We start from the raw sequence: 22,749 nt of genomic DNA on the forward strand, positions 1-22,749 counted from the left end.
ATGGTTCTCATCTGGACTCAGTTCGGGGTTAAAAACAAAAATGTCAATGTCAAGTGCAAAGTGCACAGAGGTGACAGCTCAGGCTCATCATCATCAGCGGTAAGTACATTTTTGGAATTATTCAACTGTTTTTTCTTTAGTACCTATTTAAAAAAAACTGTAATTGTAAATAGAATATTTTAAAGGCTGCTGGAATACTAAAGTGTCATACAAGGTGTATTATCATGGAGCGGCATCTCTCTGTATTTCATCCCCATTGATCTATTTCTGTTGCTATGAAGTCGCCGATTCGTGTACAGCCAATCGCTGCAGAGAATCTCAGTAGTTGGGGGAAATCTCTCTCTCTCTCTCTCTCTCTCTCTCCCTCCCTCTCTCTCTCTCTCTCTCTCTCTCTCTCTCTCTCTCTCTCTCTCTCTCTCTCTCTCTCTCTCTCTGCAGTTGTGCACAGCATCACGGAGATTAGGGTGTTTTCCCAGAGAGTGTCTATGCCTGGGGCTCATTCTTCTGCATATTAATAATGTGCAGCAGTTGATGTGGAGGATGTCCAATGCATGAACCCTCCTGATTTGTATTCTAGCTGATGAATATTGGAATGTGCTTTCTAATTATTTATTCATAATCAGCCTTCTTGCAGCAGGCACCATGGTCATTATGAGATTTCAAATTTATATGCAAAAAAAAGAAGAAAAAGTATGTGTTTTGCTTTTTATGAGTTATGACAACTAAATGTTCTAAACCCTCATTGTCCTTATTTTCAACAGGAAAGCACCAAGTCTGAGCAGGACACGCCCTGCCTGGCCATCAAGCCCACAGGCAAGGACTTCTACAAGGTCCTGGGTGTCATCCCTGAATCCAATGAAGATGAGATCAAGAAGGCCTACAGGAAGATGGCTCTCAAGTTCCACCCAGACAAGAACAGCGATGCAGACGCTGAGGACAAGTTCAAAGAGATCGCAGAGGCCTACGAGATCCTGACTGACCCCAAAAAGAGAAGCATCTATGACCAGTTTGGAGAAGAAGGTGAGAGCGAGATTTCATTTAGATAGCTAAAATGGTAACTGGCATCTGGCTAATTACTGTAGGATAGGTGGTGCATTAACTATTCATGCCTTCATTAAGGCTAAACACTGATGTGCAGCGGGAGGAGTGAAACTCTTCCACCCCTAATAAACCTGCTCAGCACAGACAGCTGTGGGGCTCATAAATTATTCATACATTTAAGAGTTTTTCTGAAAACGGAATAGCTGATGATTATAGTAAAACCTTCTAGAGGGTGAGGCAGAATACATATTGAAGAAACACCAATATTAGAAAAGTCATCAATTGTCAAGCTGCAGATTGTCATGAATTTAAATGGACTCTTTCTCTTTTCTCTGTGTTCTTTAGGTCTTAAAAGTGGACAGACAATGGCGGGCCAAGGCAACGGTTGCCGCACTAACTCCCACACGGATCCCCACGCCACCTTCTCCTCCTTCTTCCACGGCTCCGACCACTTCGACATCTTCTTTGGCAATGACAACGACGGCGAAGAGGACCTCTTCAACCCCTTCAGGCGGTTCCCCTTCAGCCACGTGGGCGGGTTCCCCGGCGGCGACGCCGGTCTCCGGCGAGGCCAGCGGCGGCTGCAGGGCGACGAGGTGGTGCACGACCTGCTGGTAACCCTGGACGAGGTGATGCAGGGCTGCACCAAGCATGTGAAGATCACCCGCAGCCGCCTCAACCCCGACGGACGCAGCCTACGATCGGAGGAAAAGGTGCTGAATGTGGTGGTGAAAAAAGGCTGGAAAGCAGGGACCAAGATCACCTTCCCCAGGGAGGGCGATGAGACGCCCAACAACACCCCTGCCGACATCACCTTCATTCTCAGGGACAAGGAGCACGCGCAGTACAAGCGAGACGGCTCCAACCTCGTCTTCACAGCCAAGATCACCCTCAAGGAGGTGAGTTTGGTGCATTTACGTCAGGCTCAAAGGTCTCGAGTTTGACTCCTACCAAGGACATTACTCTTCATTTATTATGAAACACATGATAGGCCTATAAGTAGATATACTCTGTCACTGCCAACGGCTGACACCTACTCAGAGAAAGGTGGAAAATCCATCCACCACTTCTTCTTATCCTTTACATAACTGTAGAATGATGCATTTGCTGAAATACCAGAGGAAATCGATTACCGAGAGGCCTCAATGCGGCTTAAGCCAGAAAGTGTGAGGGTGATATCTTTGATTAGAGTCTGAGGACAGAACACAGAGTTATGTTTCAGGCATCTGACCCCACAGCTCACTGGGGGCTGACAGACCCCCGCTAACAAGAACAGCAGCAGCCTGCCAACGCCTCCGCTCCCTCACCAGCCCCTGCAGAGTGAGAGAGAGCAGGAGCTAAATTTAGCCTTGGCGCTGATTGCCCCCGCGAATCACACTTCACTCTCCCTCTCAGCCACTATGTGTGCTGCTGACTCCTCTGCCTCTAAAAGGCAGGCAGAGAGGCAGTCTCTGGCTCTCATTTCTACCAACCCACACACAGATTAGCTAGCAGTCACAGAGAGTGACATTTCAAAAGATCTCCCTCCTTCTTCCCATGGCTCACTTCAGTCACTGAAGCACTTTACTCCCACACAGAGCCTGTAAATAGGGCCGTGATTATCACATCTGTGCCACCGGTTTGTTGCATAAGACAGAACATTGTCAAGCTTTGAGAAAGAAGATTTATCAGTTATGTAACTTGACACTTTAAAAAAAAGGTCAGGCATTTAATTGATTTGTTTCATTCCAGTCATAACGAGGCCAGTCAGGAAGCATTATGAAACTCGTTCTAAATATAAACAGGTCTACAGAACTAAATGTCTCTTTTTCTTCCTCTTCTCTCCTCCAGGCTCTCTGCGGCTGCACAGTTAACGTGCCAACACTTGACAACCGGATGATGCCTCTGCCATGCAGCGACGTTATCAAACCGGGCGCCGTCCGGCGGCTTCGGGGCGAGGGTCTGCCTCTGCCCAAGAGCCCGTCTCAGCGGGGCGATCTGGTGGTGGAGTTCCAGGTGCTCTTCCCCGACCGGATCCCACCGCAGTCTCGCGAGATCATCAAGCACAGCCTGGCCCAGTGCTAGCCTTCTTTGATTCCAGCAACCTGATTGGCACAGCTTCACCATGTGTGTGTGTGTGTTATCAATTCACAAACACAGCCTTGCCCAAGGTGCTAGCATCACAACCGATCACAACCTCTTGTTGTGTTTGGACATGGCAGGCGGCGCTTAAGAGAGTTGTAGTTCAGTGAGGAGATGACTTTCTGATGGATGCACAACAACGATGTTGAGCAGTGAGTTTAAATGTGATGAATGGGGTCTTTAGTATCTGAGGGCGTCCATTGACTCAACAGCCTTTCTCTTGAATGAAAAGGTGATCTGCACTGTTGCACTTGCTAACCTATAGAGCAGGAAATCAGTGTGCTATTCAAGTCTGTGTAGACTTCTCGAAACAGAAAAAATAACAACTTTACTATGGTTATATGCTGCTCATATGACTGATCTTTTGCATTGATTTATTACAATAGCAAAATATACTTGTGTACAAGGATCTACTTTGTGTACAAAATAGAAAAATGTTGTCTCTAAGAGAGATTAATCTGTCAAATGTTCTATTGAATTATTTGAAATGTTTGTACATATATATATTCTGCAACGAGCCAGCAGTTGATGTATCATTACCTGACATAGCCATGTTTGAAAGCATGAAAAATAAAGAAAAATCCACTATTTGACTTCTGTTCTGCGCTGTTCTTTGTGATAAACATATGCAGGTGTTTAAGTGGACTACATAAACCTTCAAATAACTATCAAACATCGAAGGCCATACAATAAAGCACGAATATTTATATATATATATATATATATATATATATATATATATATATATATATATATATATATATATATATATATATATATATATCACGCTGTATAACTTTGGATGCAGCGTTGCAGGAGTCTGGTCACCTGCTGCCATCTAGTGGTGATTGATTGCAACGACAACGCCGAACAAAGCCTGCACATAATTGGACACACCTGTTGATCTGTAATTTATGTGGCTGCCAACTGAGCGCGCGTTGCATAGCAGTCTCAGACCGAGCCTTTGCTTAGTTAACACTGACAGTGTTAGACTACAATCATGAAGACAAGAGGGGTGGAAGACAACAGTCACATTTGGAAACTTTGTGCATTTGAGAAGCATAAAACAGCAACAAAAAAAAACATTAAAACGCAAAGTAGTCCACATTGATTGACACACCAACCCACCTGTGCGCTCAGAGGCAACGTGAAATCTCAGTTGAGGTCAGCAATTCTCCTAAATTCACCCTTCATGTCCTCTGGGATGAAATGTCGCGGTTAAGCCAGACCACGCCATCAAACGTGACCGAGGGTTACCGTTTGACAAATTTGACTTTAGTGGTTCTTTTGCTCATACCTTGTGTGGTCATCCTGCTTCTGCTGAACTGCCTGTTCCTGGGTTACAAGTTGTTGATCCTGTCAGGGAAGAAGAGCCGACGGGAGCGAGAGGGCGACCCAGAGGAGATGCTTTTGCAGTCCACCTCGCAGAGGGTCAGAAGAGTGTCGGGCGTGGCTTTCCTCCCGCTGCAGAACGAGAGGAGAGCGTACATGTCTCTGTCGGAGCCGATCCTCCCGCATCCCGTCACCTCTTCCAGGGCTTCGTCCAGGGAGAGGCCCGGAGTGGACCACGGGATCCGGCTCCTGATGTCCGGTGGCGCCACTGGCTCGGGGACGATGAGGGCACCAAGCACCATCCGGGCCACTTCCTCCTCTGCTGCTGGTTTCACCCCCACACTCCACCTGCCCTCCGGCTCACGGACACACAGCACCAGTAAAGCGGGATGGCGTAAAAGCGCGCCAGTACTGCCTCAGTCCAGTGACTCAGAGGCTGAAACCAGAGTGAACCTTGTTCCCCCAAACTCTCCCACGGTGAGTGGTCCACTGTCGGTGTTAATAATAATAACCATCATCAGTAGTAGTGGAGATTTAACAATTAGTGGATATCCATTCAGGAACATCTGCAGGAAACGAAAGCAAAACATATAGGCACCATTGAGGCAAAAAAAAGAAGTGTAATTTTGACTGATTTACTTTTTAGGCCAGTGGCTTTTAGTAATTGGATGCTTGGGGGTCTTAATGAGCCAAAGCCCATGTTACTCCTATTTTCTGTTTAAAGTGTGCATTACTTCTGAAATATTTGTTCCTGTTTTTAATTTGATCAAACGGGAAGAGAAACAGTGAAGGTCAACTAGATGTTGACACCAGGCCCCAATAAAAAAGGACCCACCTTTAGGCCCTTATTAGTTTATATTCACTTTAGAGCCGCATATTCCCATATTACCAAACAGAGTTCATAAAAATGGCACAAACTAATTGCCATACAGGGAAGACGAAGTGACTTAAGAGTGACACAAATGAATGTCCACCCAAAGTCCAGTATAAAACACTAACTTCAAAGTGTGAGTATATACATTTTTTTTCTTTGTTCACAGCAGGAGACGGAATATGTGGGCCATCTTCGTCGGAGCAGCACTCACAAGATGCTGACGGATGTGAACCCAGGCGTTGACCTGCTTGTGTTTGACAAAGTGGACATGGAGTACGAATACAACAACCCGCATTCAGAGGCCTTCTACCTGAACACATCGGCTGTGGGTCCTGGACTGGACAGCGACTTTGGTGCAAGTGCAGGTAAACTTTGGTCTCCTTCAGCTGCACTGTAATCAATATGATCACTATATATATATATATATATATATATATATATATATATATATATATATATATATATATATATATATATATATATATATATATATATATAAAGTAGACCAGGGAACAGTATGATGAAAACCAACTCTGTTGTCTTGCTTGGATGTATGCTACAACCCATATGTATGTGATACACAGGTATATTTAAGTCATTAGGACAGTATATTTATTGATAATTAAATTTATGAATCTGGAAGGGATCTTTGAGCAAAAGTTCCCGACATACTCTCAGAATTTTTTTTCTCAGGTGTCTCCCTGCGGATTCTGTCAGAAGACAGTGACGGTCTGTCCAACGGCGTCCTGACTTCGGTCCTGGAGTGGGATTATTATGACCCTTGCTACGTCAAACAGAATAATCTACCCACGCATAAACACCACAGACCCGCAGTGCACACCAAACAGTACTGGGTGTAAAACGTTCCAGCTGTCTTTTTAATGTTTATTTTATTTAATTGCTTTATTTATATTTACTTTATTTATAATTATTTTTATTTAAATAACGTGCGTTTCAGTCTTTTTATTCATTTTGTCTCACTAATAATCACCATTTAAATTCACACAATTTGATAAGGATGCACTCCGCCACTGAATTTGTTCAATTTATGAAATATTTACTCGGCACCTTCACTTGTGTTATTGTGAAATATGCACTTCTTCACTTGTTTATCTAAATTAGCCACTTCTTCAAATTAACCAGGCTGGTCAGTCAGTTCTGAATTTCATTCACATTTATATTTATACTTCTATTGCTTTACATGTTTTGATTCACTCAGTAATAAAGACTAATTTAGAATTAAGTGCTTCTTGATTATCGTTCCAACGAAACTTCTCTCAATGCAAATTACAGAATAGAAAAAAAGCAATATTACGCTTTGGAACTGCCTGTTCACACTGGACTGTAACAAACAGTGCATCTTAAAAAGGACTTTTAAATTTAGAAATGTCCTGTGCCACTCCTCACCAGCAGAGGGCACTGTAGTTTGGTGGATTTTGCCCTTGGCAGTACATGTTTGCCCCCTAGCTGAAAGTAGATACCTGATAATACTGTGACTTTACTGTAGGCTTATACTACATTGTGGTGTATTAAGTGATAACCTAATTTAAAGCTAGATAGTTTGTCTTAAATACAATTGAGGACAAGTAAGGAGGAGGATGCCTTGACCCAGTCATGAAAAAACAATGACATTAAGGCAGATACTTTGTTGACCATTACAACTCAAACTGAGACTACTTAAAAGCAGATTCAACCTCCAGAGCTCAAACCTCAGTTTGTATTTTACTTTTGGTTGAATTTCTGGTTGTGAGACTGGCTGTCCCAGGTCAGCCAAGTATAATGACAAAGGCTTGTCCTTTCTACCTTCATGACTCATCATGGCCATTCAATCCTTTTTATGCAATTGTGTAAATCATTAAGTAAAGCCCGAGTAAGCTTCTCACTAGTAATTATGTTTTTTAGGGGGAGGATTGATCAGAATTGCTTTCGTCAAAAGGAAGAAAAGACAGCAGCAAACAATCTTTTTTTTAACTGTTATGCTCAACAAATGAAGCAGGATATAAAGAAAACATGTTTACAGGTGTAGCTGTGTACTATCAGCATTTGTTTTCAAAACAGAAAGTGACCCGTCAACAGTGCTCCGAAAAACACAAAGAGGCAATTGAGTCAACTAGATGGAATACTTTATTCTCCGTTTAGAGATATCTGTACATTGAAGATCAAGTGAAACTTTGTTTTTTAAGTTCATAGAAAGTATAACCGACTGTTGCACTACGTGAACATGAAAACCACCAGAACAAAAAGCATCACTTTTACTCAAAGGTGGAGAGGAAAGTCAACACAATTTCCTTGAGTTTTTTATCGGACTGCTCAGAGATTTGACCATCAGCCCTGCAATCAAATGGAGATTGGTTAAAAAAAAAAAAATGCATGGAACATCAATTACAATGCAAAAGTGTAAATGTCCAGAAGCCCTTTCACTTACCTAATAGCTGCCAGCAGGTCTTGGTGCTGGCTCAACACGTGCTGCAGGAAGGCCTTCTCAAACTTGGTGATCTTGCTTGGCTCCATTTTGTCCAGGTGTCCCCTCACGCCAGCATAAATGACTGTTACCTGTTCCTCAATGGCCATTGGACCTGAAACACAAAAGCATACAGTCTCAAAACATAAGACAACTGCAGAATGAAAGAGATGCCTTTTAAGGGAAATGCAAGACCACATGTAAATACTCACAGTACTGTCCCTGTTTAAGGAGCTCAGTTAGACGAACGCCACGATTCAGCAGCTGCTGAGTGGCAGCGTCCAGATCAGAACCAAACTGAGCGAAGGCAGCCACCTCACGGTACTGGGCCAGCTCCAGCTTCATGGTACCAGCCACCTGGGGATGGACAGAAATCAATAAGTCAGAATCAATGAAATCGTTTGTGATAAAAATGTAAAAAAGCTGCGAGACGGGCGATTACGAGGAAGGCTAACCTGCTTCATGGCCTTGGTCTGGGCAGCCGAGCCGACACGTGACACAGACAGACCGACGTTGATGGCCGGACGAATACCTTTGTAGAACAGCTCAGTCTCCAAGAAGATCTGTGTGAGAAAATAGCATTAAATAAACTGGGTTCAGGATTTCACTGGGGACGAAGCAAGCCGACAAGTTGTGCACTCACCTGTCCGTCTGTGATGGAGATGACATTAGTTGGAATGTAGGCGGACACGTCACCCGCCTGGGTCTCGATAACGGGAAGGGCGGTAAGGGAGCCGCCGCCAAAGTTCTCGTTCATCTTGGCGGCTCTCTCGAGCAGACGGGAATGCAAGTAGAAGACATCTCCTGGGTAGGCCTCACGACCGGGAGGACGACGGAGCAGCAGGGACATCTGGCGGTAGGCGACGGCCTGCAGAAAGAAAAACATGCAAAGGTCGCTGTTGATCTAAAACTAAAAAAAGTGTGTTGAAATTATTCACAGAAACTCGCTTTCAGAGGGTGGAAACAAGCCGATGAAACAAAACTCGCCTGCTTGGACAGATCGTCATAGATGATCAGGGCGTGCTTGCCGTTGTCTCTGAAGTACTCTCCCATGGAGCAGCCAGAGTAGGGAGCCAGGTACTGCAGCGGCGCGGCATCGGAGGCGGTAGCAGACACCACGATGGTGTACTTCATCGCGTCTGCGTCAGTCAGCCTCTTCACGAGCTGAGCCACTGTGGATCTCTTCTGGCCGATAGCTACGTAGATGCAATACAGCTTCTTCTTCTCGTCAGTTCCTTCATTGAAGCGCTTCTGGTTGATGATTGTGTCGATGGCAATTGCGGTTTTGCTGCAACACAAACCCAAATACTGAGCACCCTGGATACACCGAGAAACTGATCCATGGGCAGGAGTCATGGGTTAATATTCGTGATTTAAAGCAGCCATGATCTGAGGAAAGGCTGAACTAGCCACATTAGCCCTTCCACTGCTGTAGCAGTGGTTTAATGGCACTAGGAATAACATCAAATGCTGCAGTGTGTTCAAGTATTCACTTTGAGCAGAATCCTCTTACCCAGTCTGCCTGTCTCCGATGATGAGCTCACGCTGACCACGGCCGATGGGGACCAAACTGTCCACAGCTTTGATGCCAGTCTGCATTGGCTCCCTCACAGAGATACGGGGGATGATACCTGGGGCCTTCAGACCCACGCGTCTGCGGATGCTGGAGCCAAGAGGACCCTGCGAGGAAAGAAAAAAAAGGAGTTAGGTAGTCTGGTAAATAACATGATTACTTGCTTTTAAATAAGGTACTTTGTGTTGCATACTATGCATTAATGGTGCTTTAGAAATACAGGTTACTATTATCAGTGACCTTTCCATCAATAGCGTTTCCCAGAGCATCGACGACACGGCCCAGGAGCTCTTGACCAACAGGCACATCTACAATGGCGCCGGTTCTCTTGACAACGTCGCCTTCCTTGATCAGCTTGTCGTTACCAAACACCACGACACCAACATTGTCGGCCTCCAAGTTCAAAGACATGCCCTGGATAAGAGAAGAAACAACAAGTTACTAACACTTCTCCCTTTAGTTAAGCTAAATTACTGAAGAACAAAAACGATACCCAAGGAAGTCAATATGGAAATAGGCAGACTCCTTTATTATAGTATTTTATACAGTATTTATTTACACATGGGTTCTCCCTGTGACAAAGTAGCAGTGGCTATGTACTCTAATCAGAGGACCATTTTTAGAGAAAGAAAGGAGCATGGCCGTTGACCAATTCCCTCAGACTACAAATAATCCAGAGGCTGGTTAAGCGAATGCAATCTTCCCGAACGTTTAAAGTGTAGCCGCAACCCATTCAGTGAAAAAGGTCAGCGTCTGAGGGTTACATATCAGTCTTACCTTCAGACCGGAGGAGAACTCCACCATCTCCTCAGCCTGCACGTTCCTCAGGCCGTACACTCTGGCGATACCGTCCCCGATGGACAGCACGCGGCCAGTCTCCTGCAAGTCAGCACTGTGGTCAGCGCCCAAGATCTTCTCCTCCAGAATGGACGACACCTCAGCTGTGCCTGTAATAGTTGTAAAGAAACGCTGATTAACAACTGTGGGTAACTTTAACATTTAATAAATGTTCTTAAGCATTCGGTTAATACAGGTTTCCCAAACACCTACCCACTTTCGCCATCCATGGGCGGGTGGTGTGTAGATTCTGGACTCCTACACATGTTGCTGCAACGTTCTTGGATACCTTTAAAGACAATGGGAACAAGTACAGAAATACATTTTACACAGACCAATCAAGTAGAGCATTTTCACTTTCGTTACTTATTTAAGATCAGCCAAATCTTTGGAGATATCGGCAGTAGAGATGACTGCCTCTCTCCAATATAATGGGACTATATGGCACTAGGCCTGTAGTGATCAAAGCGCCCCCCCAAAAAAAGAAATCATGACCATAATGTCGAGAATCCAGAATCGTCTCACAACATTGACATTTGGATAAATATCAAAAGAGCAAAGAGGAGAAAATATAACACAACTAAGAATGCTAATTGACTTCCCTAGTGACTTGTCATAGTGCGAGGAAAGCAAACCCAATTATAGCCACAGTTTAGGCCTCAAGTATTACCAGGACACTCACTCAGCGCTCAACACTGTTGAGAAGGTATTTCCAAAATCCTCAAACACTTTTCTAACAATCTGGATGGACAAAGGAAGGATATATATATATATATATATATATATATATATATATATATATATATATATATATATATATATATATATCCCCTTTTATAAATAACATAGCTATTGTAAACAAAAAAATAGAACATTAAAGTATGCATCTTTCCTTAATTAACACACCATTAACTCAAATGTACGTATGTTAAGTATTAACAAACAGGCTACATATCTTGTATTAATCAACCATTTTGGTTGATTAATACAAGATATGTAAACTGTTTGTAGCCACGTTCACGATTTTGGAACAACATTTAGTTTTCAGAGAAAGAGATATTCTTGGCTGTTACTCAAATGTAATATTAGTACACAAGAGGAGCAAACTTGGATTTAACTAAATATAGAGTTTTTGTGAGCAATTTTCACTTCCATTTTATTGCAAAATACAATTAAGTCATCCCAATTTCTGCAACACGAGTTGGGACTTCTTCCAACATGTGAAAACAAAAGAGAAGGGCCGCAGGTCATGCAGTCTGCAGGGTCACAGCACCGTCCTCGTCAATAACAGTTCACTTTTAGCCAGAATAGTATAATATCCAACTTAGTATCATCCCATATACATAAACACCTATGCAAAGTTTAGCCTGGCAAATGCATTTGCAATTAAAGGCCAGCGTGAAAACTGACCTTCAATACCAAATTACATTCGTCATTACTGCGATTTAGCTTCGTCATACCCATTTACAAAGCTTTAACACATCTCAGAGGTCAATTTGATCGTCTAAGTCACCCTGAATAAAGTCCAGCACCATCTTGCTGCCGTCTGTCAGCTACAAAAGTGAACAGTGGGGGACAAAAAGTGAAGGGCCCGGTGTCCTCCGGAGCAAAGACGTGTGCATGCACCGCCATGACATATTTAAAATGTTACAAAACACGGCGTTTTCTGAAGGAAGTCGATACAAACGTAAACACATAAGAAGTTAGTGTTGCTTACAAATCCGGCCCGTCGAGGCAGACTGCGGGCAAGAGCCGCTGCGACGCGTACTGACAGCATGATGGTGTCCTGTGAGGTCTGTCGTGCTCCCGGAGCACAGAGAGAAGGACGGCGGACACGGCAACCGATTTGTAGAAAGGTCACGGTGACCCGGAAGTACTTCAAAATAAACCTCCGTATTTTTTTCTTTCTTCTATTTATATTCTTTCTTTTTCAAAATAGAATAGTGTGTTATGCTGTATATTAAGTTATCATTATGTTAACAAAAGACAAATAAATAATAATAAAAAAAGCGATAAATACGTCAATGTATATTATCATGAAAAGTAATACAAATAAAGAAACATTAAATAAAACATACCCCCACAATAAAACAATTGAACCAATCATTAAATCCAATGATATATGTATAAATAGATGTGTATCTACTTATTACTCGAAAAAGGATGGGTCATGATGATATATTTAAAGACCGAATTGTCCATGTTTTGAATTTTTTTTTTACTTCTGGACATTTTACGAGAAATATAGTATTTCATATATTATTACGAGGAATAATACATTATTTCCAGAAGCATGTTTTGTCGTTTTAGATGCATTAAAAACCCGTCTTTAAAAGTAATGGGTGCCATCAGGATGATCAAGATCTAACTAGGCATTTGTTATCTTGGTTATTCTCAAGAGATAGGAATACATTTTTCAGTTTTTCTCTCTCACTAGTTGTCAGAAGAATGTAGTGGAGTTAACAGTAGTATATTTAACCCTGAAATATAGTGGAGTAGAAGTGTATCATGTATAGTTAAATACTGTGCTTGAGTAGGTCAGCAAACCTTCATTTACTCCTTTACTATTGTAAAGTGGGGGGAATGATAGTGAAACCTCTGTAGGAACCCAGGGCCATAATTAGAGAGACAGTCATTGGGGCTTTCTGCCAGAGAAGGTTCATCTTTATCCAAACCATGGTGTTTTATTTCGTTTAATACATTTTTAATAAAACATAAATTATCCCTTGTGCCTCTGTATCACAACCAGTAGCTGCCCTGTCCCCCTGCTGTCCCATGCCCGTCCTTTCCTGCGTTATTGCCCTTTCCTGTAGTACCACTATCCAACCCACAGGGGGCACTCGACCTTTCGGAAATCCCGGAAGTGGCGCATGTAGCTTTGTGAAAGACAGACGGCTGATGGAGACATTTTAAAATAAACACACAGCTAAGCGCTAACTGCTATCTGGGCTTCGCGAAGGTGCGAGCGCACTGCGCCAAAAACACGTTAAAATTATTTCAAGTTGTAAATAAGTAAAGTGTATTTAGCAGGGCGTCGTCCATGCATCGTAAATCAAAGAGGCTACATAATACCGAAGATGTTGAAGAGTCTGACACTGGGAGAAGAAGAATATAACTAAACGCCGCGGTGAGTTGTAGCTAGCGCAGCCGCTTTGACTGAGATAATGTTAGCAGCTAATGCTAGCTGCTGACATTAGCCTGCTTGCTACGCCCCTGGGTGGCTGGATACGGCTTCCATTTATAGGACCGTTCGAGGCAGCTGTCCTGCAAACCTGGACGTTTTCCAGTCACTCCTTCTCGCCAAGTTCGCTGGGTGTGAGGTTGTGACCGAGGTTAGCTTCACTACGCAGCTAAAAGTAGCATCTGGGTCCGAGCCTGCGTTAGCTACAGTTAGCCACAGACCCATCTAACTAACTGACGTAAAAGTAATTATTTCGATCAACAACAACTGTCTCGAAGTGCACACGTTTTGTTTTACGTGTCTGTGGAGGTTTAATTTACTTTTATCTAAACACAACGTAACGCAGGCTGTTTGAGACGTAAAAGTAGAAGCTAGCCAACGTTAATTTCATACCAGCAATGTCGCTAATGGAAATGTATGGCCAAATTGTTGCATTCAATTTCATGAGATTTTTGTTATTTATGTAAACAGACAGTAGTTATACAACACGTTACCCAGTACAACATGCACATAATGTGTACCATAACGTTTTTATAAGTTTGTAAAGGAGGACAAATTGTTTTAAAATACCACTATTGTTTATGCATATAGTTGAACTGGGGAGCTACATGTTTGATGAGAAATATTTATTTTTCATTGTGATATCATTTGTGTATGTGCACATTATTTTTTAATGCCCATGCTGTCAGACATCCAGCCCCTTGCACAGACGCACATCATTTACAGACTGAAATGGAATTAGTGATGTGTTTTTCTTCCAGCAGGTCAGCTCCTGTCCAGGCACATTGGTCCATGTGTGTTGGACCTTTGGGCTCTGGGCTCAACTAGCATGAAGATGGCTGACTCAGACAAGGCAGAGGATTTTGTGGATGCTGAGTGCCCCTCAGAGTGCCTTGATGAATCACAGTCAGCCACAGGCTCTATTCAGGATGAGCATCTAAAATCAGAGGCCACCACCAGTACCAGCTCACCGCCAAGGGAAAAAGAGGGAGACAGCCCCTTGAATACAGAGGGTGAGCAGAGTCTCCTCTCCATGCCATGCCTGATGAAGGAGCTCCGCCGAGACTCCCCAGAGTCCCAGCATGCCTCTACAGAGAGCGACAAGCCCGTATCCCATCATATCTATGAGAGCGACTCCTCAAACAACTGCATGCTCTCCCCCTCATCCAGTGGCCACCTCGCTGACTCAGACACACTCTCCTCAGGGGAAGAAGGGGCTGCTCCTCCCACCGGAAAAGACGAAGACGGCAACATGGAAGCTGCAAATGATGCTGGGCCGACAGCAGGAAGGCAATCGTCTACATCTACAGGGGGGAGGAAGTCCCGACGGTCACGTTCAGAGAGCGAGGTGCTGCCTAATGCAATGGCTGCAAAGAAAAACCGTTGCCAGCCCACCTCGGTAGCAGCTGCAGGGCAGGAAAAACAAACCAATGGCAAGCTGGCAAAAGTGAAAGGTCACCGTAGCCAGAAACACAAGGAGCGAATGCGTTTGCTGAGGCAAAAACGGGAGGCAGCAGCACGGAAGAAGTATAACCTGCTGCAGGACAGCAGTACGAGTGACAGCGAGCTCACGTGCGACTCCAGCACCAGCTCCTCTGAGGACGAGGATGACGACACTTCAGGAGGTAGCAAGACAATCAAGACAGATATTACAGGTAACATCCAATGTTCACAACACATACCTATAGCAAAGTACTTCTACCATTGTGTAGTTGTACAGGGTAATAGTAACTTAGATATCCTCTGTATCAGATAATGATAATAAAACAGGCATACAGTGTATGACAATCAAAGATTACTAAGTAATCAGAGTCTAACTTGATAATAAGAGGCTGCCTGCATGATGTAAACATTTTAGGCAAGCCAAATCAAAGTGTTCGCTTGCCACATATAGTAAGAACATGTAATGGGGCTGTAGAAAGTCTTTGCATTAACATATCTGTGCAAGCACTGCTTTGTTTGTTTGTTTTATCAAATCACTCCTTTTTTGTGTTATTTTCTCACCCATCATCTCTTCATTCACCCTGGTTTTTGGATAGTTAGACTGTTTAGGAGGGCCAATGCCCAGTCACTTCTAGTAATACAAGGTGTGTGTTTTTTTTTTTTTTTAGAAATATGTCTCATCGTTTGCATGCTGTGGAAGTTGAGTGGACATTCTTCAACTCATGGAATGATATATACTGAGTTATAACCTATATTACGAGCTCTGCAATTCAACAATGGGCCATTTATATCCTCAGCCTTTGCTGTAAATAGACACTGTTAGTCAGAGTTGCAAGACTCTGCAGTTGCTATTAAGCGTTGGTGTGTTGGTAGAAATGTTTTACACCTGTGAGTTTAGACTCAATAATATTTAATGTGCCATTTTATTAGAATGTTTAAGTCAATAAAAACAATTTATATTTTGTTAAATGTCTGTAGCACCTTAAGACTACTAGGCATTTAGTATATCCTGCAGCTTTAAATATTCCTTAGCTCTCATCATACTCGTCGCTTGCAAACAGGTGGTTCTCTTCTCTATAAGGAGTTCTGTAGCGCCTTTGACTGCTCACATAGCTCTTGTGTCGTCTAGAAAATATGAATGCATATCGTTCTGACTGACGTTTCCTGATTGTAGAAATCTCTTTGGTGAGTTGAGTTCTATAAGTGACTGCTGCAGAAGTCTCATTTACTTTAGGTTGATCTTTTCACTAGAATATAACAGTTTGGTTCGGGTAGACGGATTTTATTTTTTTGTTAAAATCTGATTTTAGCTGGTGGTGTGTTTTGAATAGTTTTGTTCACTTCAGTGTGTCCAGAAGTGAACTAGTTTATCTGGTAATAGATGGTTTTTTTTAGGAGCACTACAGTGCCTATTCTGGCTGATACTAACCCTGTGGTATATTTTCCGAAGTTTTATTAGAAAATATAGTTTAACATTTCTTTTGACCTTCATCATAGTTTTATAATGAATTTGCATCAAACAGGTGTTTTTACCTGAGTCTCTCCTAACACATTTTTCAAACCACGGTCACTAAATCAGTCGCTCGAGACATCCAGTCCTCTCTTTAGGGATGCGTACTACATGAAATGTTTTCAACCATTTTTACATCCCGCACACAAATTTGAGTGCTTCAACTGCATGATGTAGTCCATCAGCATGAAAGAGTCGATCTGCACGTAACCAAAAACAAACTGTCATTTTCTCTTTAATACAAAAGTCCACCTCCAAAGCATGAAAGTGCTACTGTATTTTCTTATGGCTTGGCCTCAATGTCTTTAAAGCTGGCTTCAGACGTGCATCGGAGAGATCCAGAGTGGGCGCCCAGATTCATGGGCTGCTGGACACCAGTTCGTGGGACAGGAACGGCATCGGCAGTGTTCTGGAGGAGGCCATGACGCGATTTGCTGTGATGCAGCGTCAGACTGAGGAGCGCTTCCGCATCTGGATGGAAAAGCTTGCCCACCTCGACTCAGACAACGACTCGTCCAAACGCTCAAGTGACGCCCTAGAGGGGCAGCAGCATCCCTCCCAGGGGGGACGCCCGTCCCCACCCAGTTCCTTTTTGCCATCGTCAGAGTCTTCAGAGACTATGGCTGCCTACATGTTGGCACGAGAGAACAACAGTCTCACCTCCACCCCTATAAACAACAACAACAACATCCTACCTGAAGTGGTCACTCAGAATGGAAATCTAGGTGTTCCAGACCCTGGTCTCTTGAATGTTTAGATTTCACTTATTTAGATCTTACCAAGTTTAGAGCTAGTTGATGCAGAAAGCACGGCAATGGGTGTTAATAGGTTAACGATGCGAGGTCACTGAACGGATACACCATCAACAGCAGCTGGGCCTGAGCTGGTCATTTGAACTTGACTGTGCAGACCCGAGGCCCGGTTTGTCTACTGGCACTGAATCACTGTGAGATTTGACATTCAGAATAATTCAACTCACTCGTTTGAATTCTGCAGCATCTGTGACACGGACACAGGGCACATCTCAGTAGATTGTCCAGTCTGGGCTCTTATTCTATTATGATAAGCTTATCATGGCTTTTTTTTTTTTTGTGTACCAGCTTCACAACACAGAAGCTGATTATGTCATTCGTTCAGACTGTGCATTACAGCACCTGGGCAGCCATCACAACAGTGCTAGATGGGGGGCTGCTGCTTAATAGCATGTGCCTTGTCATTCTGACTTCATGCTGGGAATGATAGCTAGAGCATCACACTACCATCTCTTTAGAAATTCAGTTCAACACTCAACATTACCCTCTTTTCTCCTGAACCATGTTTGCACTTTGCATATAAATTGTTCAGGGTCTTGGGACAACCTTTTTATTTTGGTGGTATAGCTTTACTAACATTAAAACATTTGCATAACAATATAGATTTGCCTAAAAAAGATATAAAACACAGTATACTAACCCACACACAATTCTTGCTTTGTAAAATCCTATGACAATTAGTTTAGATGCGTTTACATTTTGTACGGTTTGCGTTTCTGTAACATTTGCTGCTATTGCTGCCTTTGTGCAGTAACAAGAAACTAGTGAGGGAGGAATGACTCCCAATGTTTATTTTTAGTAGCCTATGTATAGATTATGGACAGCAGATAAGGCATGGGTTCCTGTGTTGTGGCTATTAGCTGCAGTGTCAAGAGCCTCAAATCTTGACTCGTATAATATTTGCCTAGTTAATTTCCTATTTGCACTGGTTTGCCAGCTTGGCCTGTCTCCACAAGGCGCCGCGCGTGTCTGCAGCTTGACTTCAAACTGAAAACCAGGCATCCAACTAATGGATATAGAGCAGTAATACAGCTGCAGTATGGTGCATGGCAATGTTTACTGACTTCCTAAAAAAACGGACTGATCTGAGCAATCACGTGGCCTTCTTTGGTTCAGATCCTGTGGTCTTTGAGGTGGAAACACTACTTTTATTGCTGTAGACAGTGTCAAAGTTCTTAATATCTATCCATCACTGACATTGATGAAGGAATCTTTGGCCTAATCATATTTATAGATGGGATGTTTAAAAAAAAGTTACATTTTCTGTATGTGTATATGTAGCCCTGTCAGTTTTACAAAACGCTGGAGGCAGCGTTTCCCCACCTGTCTGCATGTGGTTATATTAGTATATAGAATGTGCAAGGCCAAATTGGTTTTCTTCAGCAGCATGTGTGCAAAGTATAGCTTTGCTTATGCTGATAAATGGTGACTGACTGAACATTTTATCTATTTGGTTGTTTTCTCTTGGCCTAATTGTTTTGTTTAAAATTGTGTGAATATTGTTGTTTTTGGTTCGTAGTGCATACTTAGTTAAATTTGGGTTTAAAATGGATCCAACAACTGCTGTCCTGCCTTTGTTAAAACTGAAATAACCCTTTAAAAATCTGCCGCTTTGTCAACATGGTAAAGGGAGCCTCATACGAATACAAACTGTGCATTAAAAACACTAAGGACGGTTCATGGTTTACCAAAGAGACTTTCCTGGTTTACATTAGTCCTTTTTCTATCTTTAATACATGGCCTTTACATTGGCACGCCCTGTTTCTCTGGTAACAGTGGTACCTGCCTATTTCAGCCCAATCAGCTATTCATAGCCAGTGTTCTCTCATGGTACATGCTGTCCAGATGAACCCCCTCACACACACACACACACACGCACGCACGTCTGGATGATAGTGTGTGTGAGAGTGTGTGTGTGTCTCCCTCACAGGGACTCTTTACAGGGTAGAACAAAGATACATGTTCCCGCTCTTCCACAGACTTATTCTTCTGTTTGGCAGTTATTATCCCACCACATTTCATTCACTGAGTAAGACAATTTTTAAGTGTTTTGTAATGACTGTATTCTTGTGTAGTTTTTATGTGAATGGCTGTTATTTTAAAAGCAATAAATGCAGCGAAAAATACATTCTAGGAGTTTATTCATTTACTCTTAGAATATAAAAGTCTCGCTAGTGTAGCTTTGAAAAGTGATCCCCTGCATTCACGTTTCTTTGGGAACGTTTCTTGAATTGTTCATGTTTCACAGCAGAAGTAGTGCCGTCAAAGTGAAAAGGCCTAAATGTTTCTTTTCACTATTGGACTACGGAGGCAGCGTCCAGTCTGTTTCAAAACAGTCCGACGACTCCAAAGCATGATTTGAATAATGAAGTGTTTTCTTTGTTTTCTGCAGACGCGCTTCCAGTAGTGGGTCACTATGATATTTCAGACACTGATTCTAACCAGGAGAGTATGAGTGTGGAGACAGTCCGGCCCACGGTGATAAAGCATGAGCTAAAAACACACAGAGGCCGGGATATGGCAGCTCACTCTGGGTGTATAAGAGCTCTGTGCTCTCTCTCAGGTCAGTTACAAATCCAAACTGATAATTTCCTCTCAATGAAGATGGGACATTTAGAGGCATGGGTGTCATCCATAAGCAACTTGCTATTTTGGGGGAAATGGTCTTATTCTCAGCAAGACGCCTTTTGAAGTATTACTGCCTTCATCCCACACGCCACTCGCTTGCATTGGGTGCAATGGGGGGAAAAAACTCTCGCTGCCTTGCTTCAAAAATGAAAGAATTGATCTTTTGTAACCGACGAGCCGGCATTGTCAAAACATGAACATAAAGTCCACAATTTCTGTTTTGTCCCAGTGTGTGTCGCTCCATGCTATCCAGTCAGCTTTACAAAAACACAAGTGTCGGATTCATCGTTTTGTTCTCGCCCGTGTCAAAGCAGCTGCAGTTTTTTTTTATGCGTCAGCAAGGCCTGAAGCTCCACACCGCTCTGGTCCTCTTCACAATGTGTGACTCTGTTCCTCCCATTTGTTCCAGGCCACGTGGAGGCAGCGCGGTCGCACAAGGAAAGTTCTCAACGCAACAAGGGCCAGATTAACATTGCCACCTCTGACAGCGAGGTGGAAATAGTCGGAGTGCAAGAGAAAGCACGGTAAAGATGGGGGACATTTTTTATTTGTGAATTGCCCCGCTCCCATTTTGATTTTTCAAATTAATTCAACTTTATATTTTTTTTTGTTTCTGAATCTAGATGTGCCCATCCATGCGGAGGAGTAATAAAGAGTCTGTCCACCTGGAAGGAGAACTCAGTGGAGCAGTTAAACAGCACAAATCAACCACAGCTCTGGACTACTGTTTCACCTCAGCCCAACTGGGTGTCCCCACCCGAAGTGGTGGACCTCACCCTGGACGAGGACGCCGGACACAAATACCTACTTTAAACAACTTGTACACTGAAGACTCCTCATTTCTCCCCCTCACTCCTCCTCGTCCCTCTTGCCTTGCCTCCATGTTACGGCTGAAATCCCTCCTATAGTTGTGGCCACGCCTGTAACCGCTCGTGGACTCTTCCCGCTCCAGAGCACCGTTTGTTTTTAAGCAATCGCATGTATCAAAGCCAGTCTACTGACGCGATTCCCCGATATGAATTTAGTTGTAATAAAAATGGCACAGCACTTAAAGTGCAGGTGGAAAAGTGCGTAAGGCTGATTTATCTGTTAATGATGGCAATATCCCATCTTCTTTTAATACCTCAATTCCCCCTCGTTGACAGATTTAGGTCATTTTGTGTTGTGCGCTTGCAAGGTGTATAGTGAAAACATAAAGTTGCTGCTTGAGAGCAGGCTGTTGACCTGCTTCACTACAGAGTCTGAACGGCATATTTTCAGATTCTGCATTTTTTTTTATGTGTAGTCACCTGTGGTCGAGGCATAAACGGCAGCTGGTACACTTTCTGCTGTACAGTGGAGCACAACATTTGCTTTGTACCGGTCGAGGGTCAATTTTGTTTTCCAAAGTCTCACCACTGGTTTTCCCCTTTTAGTCCAGTCTGCACCGACGGCTTTGTTTCACTATACTTTGTCCAGCATAGGTACAGCTTGTGCTCTGGTGCTGGCGGGAGGAGTTTGGGTTTTTCTTCAAAATTAATAGTTTCACATTCTGGGAATTACGCTCCTTCGCTTTCTTGCCGAACGTCAGACGAGAAGATTGATGCCACCTTCCGACATGAGTGGTGTCCATCCTCTCCTCTAGCGTCAACTCTGCACCAGAAAGAGAATCAGTGCATTTCCCCAAATGTCTTGATTTAAAATCAACAGCTTTAGTTTCTGCCTCTACCATATTACAATAAGTTGTTTTATAAAAACACAGAAAGGTGGTTAAACTCTACAGTTTAGAAGGAAAAATGCAACGACACTACATCATATGGTGGTATTTCGGCAGTAGAAATGCTGCATCTCTTGTCACAGCCACAGAGTCTGAGTGTCTCACGGGTGACGTCGTTATCAGTGAATGTATGACCCTGCAGTGCGGACTGGGTGCACTTAATGTTTGTGTGCTCATCTTGAGTGGACACCTTTTAAACCTCTGGGGACCCCTTTATAACAACTGAAGAAAAGCATCTTCATTGAATACTGCAAAGCAAGATGGCCCGAATGCCTTGAAAAGTGCACTATTTTATTTTAGAATCGTACAAAGCTTATTCTTTTACCTTACAAAGCAGTGGATTTTGCTATCGACAATAAATATTTTAATAATAGATGTGAATTTAGCACACAAATTTAAAAAAAAAACCTTTAAGTGGTGTGGAGTTTATAGTAGAAACCTTTACTGTATGGACTGTTTCTACCCTGATCCTCAGGGCCGGCTTGCTCTCTTTCCTTGTGGTCTTATTTGTCTTCATGCAGTACTGCAGCCACACTGGATATTTTTATCCATGATCCAACTTCACACATTGTTATAACACTTGAGATGTGTATTATTTCATATCAAACATCTACTTCCCAAAGAGATGTTTGCAAATTGTAGAATCAAATTATATTACTTCTGCTGGTCACAGAAGGGAAGGGGAAAGCCGAAATATAAAAAGGAACTAAACCAAAGTCTAAATGGATTTTTTGTTTGTTTGTTTTCCCTCTGGAGTTTAAATTGCTTCCTTTTTTATGTGTTGTTTCTCTGCAAGTCTAAATATTTTCATTTGGAAGTCAATGCATTTGTTGTGAAAAGGGGTGAACTCTTTCATACTCAAGATACAGTTCAGTACAATGTGATATTTGTTTTCCTTTGGCCAGTTCTTTCCACTATATGCAGCTACCACTGTAATGACAATTATTTTACCAGACCACTTCTGCTTGCAAAACCCATTTTGCTATAGTTCCTTAGGATTATTATTAAATGTTGGTAATGTCTCTAGTGATAGAGGTTTTGCTAGACAATTAGGGCAGTGGTGCCCGACTATGGTTGCACATCGCATGTTTGGTCACATCTTTAACCTCAAGTCAGATATTATCCTCATTACCAGTAATTTAGCTTTGCTCTTCTGTTATTGTTGTTTTATTTTACTGTC

At 42.8% G+C, this 22,749-nt stretch overlaps 4 protein-coding genes across 4 annotated transcripts; 3 read left to right on the plus strand and 1 right to left on the minus strand.

Annotated features, from left to right (window-relative positions):
- LOC306751268 (dnaJ homolog subfamily B member 5) lies at positions 1-3,269 on the plus strand (the record flags this gene model as incomplete). The annotated part of the gene is made up of 4 exons (XM_079234827.1): positions 1-99; positions 762-1,020; positions 1,387-1,940; positions 2,872-3,269. The coding sequence occupies 4 exons, from the start codon at positions 1-3 to the stop codon at positions 3,103-3,105; spliced, it is 1,146 nt and encodes a 381-aa protein (XP_079090953.1). The 3' UTR covers positions 3,106-3,269.
- Positions 3,270-4,371: 1,102 nt separating this feature from the next.
- hwa (huluwa) lies at positions 4,372-6,228 on the plus strand (the record flags this gene model as incomplete). Its single annotated transcript, XM_079235119.1, has 3 exons — positions 4,372-4,971; positions 5,535-5,733; positions 6,062-6,228. The coding sequence occupies 3 exons, from the start codon at positions 4,372-4,374 to the stop codon at positions 6,226-6,228; spliced, it is 966 nt and encodes a 321-aa protein (XP_079091245.1).
- Positions 6,229-7,474: 1,246 nt separating this feature from the next.
- Positions 7,475-12,079, minus strand: atp5fa1 (ATP synthase F1 subunit alpha). Its single transcript, XM_079234756.1, has 11 exons — positions 11,957-12,079; positions 10,453-10,528; positions 10,180-10,349; positions 9,643-9,816; positions 9,343-9,509; positions 8,817-9,117; positions 8,473-8,697; positions 8,285-8,392; positions 8,042-8,186; positions 7,794-7,944; positions 7,475-7,699 (listed from the first exon to the last, which is right to left on the minus strand). Exons 1-11 carry the CDS (start codon positions 12,014-12,016, stop codon positions 7,621-7,623), a joined length of 1,656 nt encoding a protein of 551 aa, XP_079090882.1. The 5' UTR covers positions 12,017-12,079; the 3' UTR covers positions 7,475-7,620.
- A 1,172-nt stretch (positions 12,080-13,251) lies between these two features.
- ark2n (arkadia (rnf111) N-terminal like PKA signaling regulator 2n) lies at positions 13,252-20,940 on the plus strand. The gene is made up of 5 exons (XM_079235587.1): positions 13,252-13,366; positions 14,185-15,075; positions 19,578-19,748; positions 20,223-20,337; positions 20,437-20,940. The coding sequence occupies exons 2-5, from the start codon at positions 14,250-14,252 to the stop codon at positions 20,624-20,626; spliced, it is 1,302 nt and encodes a 433-aa protein (XP_079091713.1). The 5' UTR covers positions 13,252-13,366; positions 14,185-14,249; the 3' UTR covers positions 20,627-20,940.
- The last annotated feature ends 1,809 nt before the right edge of the window (positions 20,941-22,749 follow it).

The sequence above is a fragment of the Taurulus bubalis genome (assembly GCF_910589615.1).
Source record: "Taurulus bubalis genome assembly, chromosome: 19".
NCBI classification, from domain to species: Eukaryota; Metazoa; Chordata; class Actinopteri; order Perciformes; family Cottidae; genus Taurulus; species Taurulus bubalis.

Bases quoted from the DNA above. Each gene is read 5' to 3' on its own strand.
- atp5fa1 (XM_079234756.1), bottom strand. From the start codon at position 12,016: ATGCTGTCAGTACGCGTCGCAGCGGCTCTTGCCCGCAGTCTGCCTCGA. The intron at 9,817-10,179 runs GTAAGACTGATA...TCTCTTATCCAG, and splicing joins AGTTCTCCTCCGGTCTGAAG to GGCATGTCTTTGAACTTGGA. The intron at 8,187-8,284 runs GTTAGCCTTCCT...GTCCATCCCCAG, and splicing joins AGACCAAGGCCATGAAGCAG to GTGGCTGGTACCATGAAGCT.
- ark2n (XM_079235587.1), top strand. From the start codon at position 14,250: ATGAAGATGGCTGACTCAGACAAGGCAGAGGATTTTGTGGATGCTGAG. The intron at 19,749-20,222 runs GTCAGTTACAAA...CATTTGTTCCAG, and splicing joins AGCTCTGTGCTCTCTCTCAG to GCCACGTGGAGGCAGCGCGG. The intron at 20,338-20,436 runs GTAAAGATGGGG...TTCTGAATCTAG, and splicing joins GGAGTGCAAGAGAAAGCACG to ATGTGCCCATCCATGCGGAG.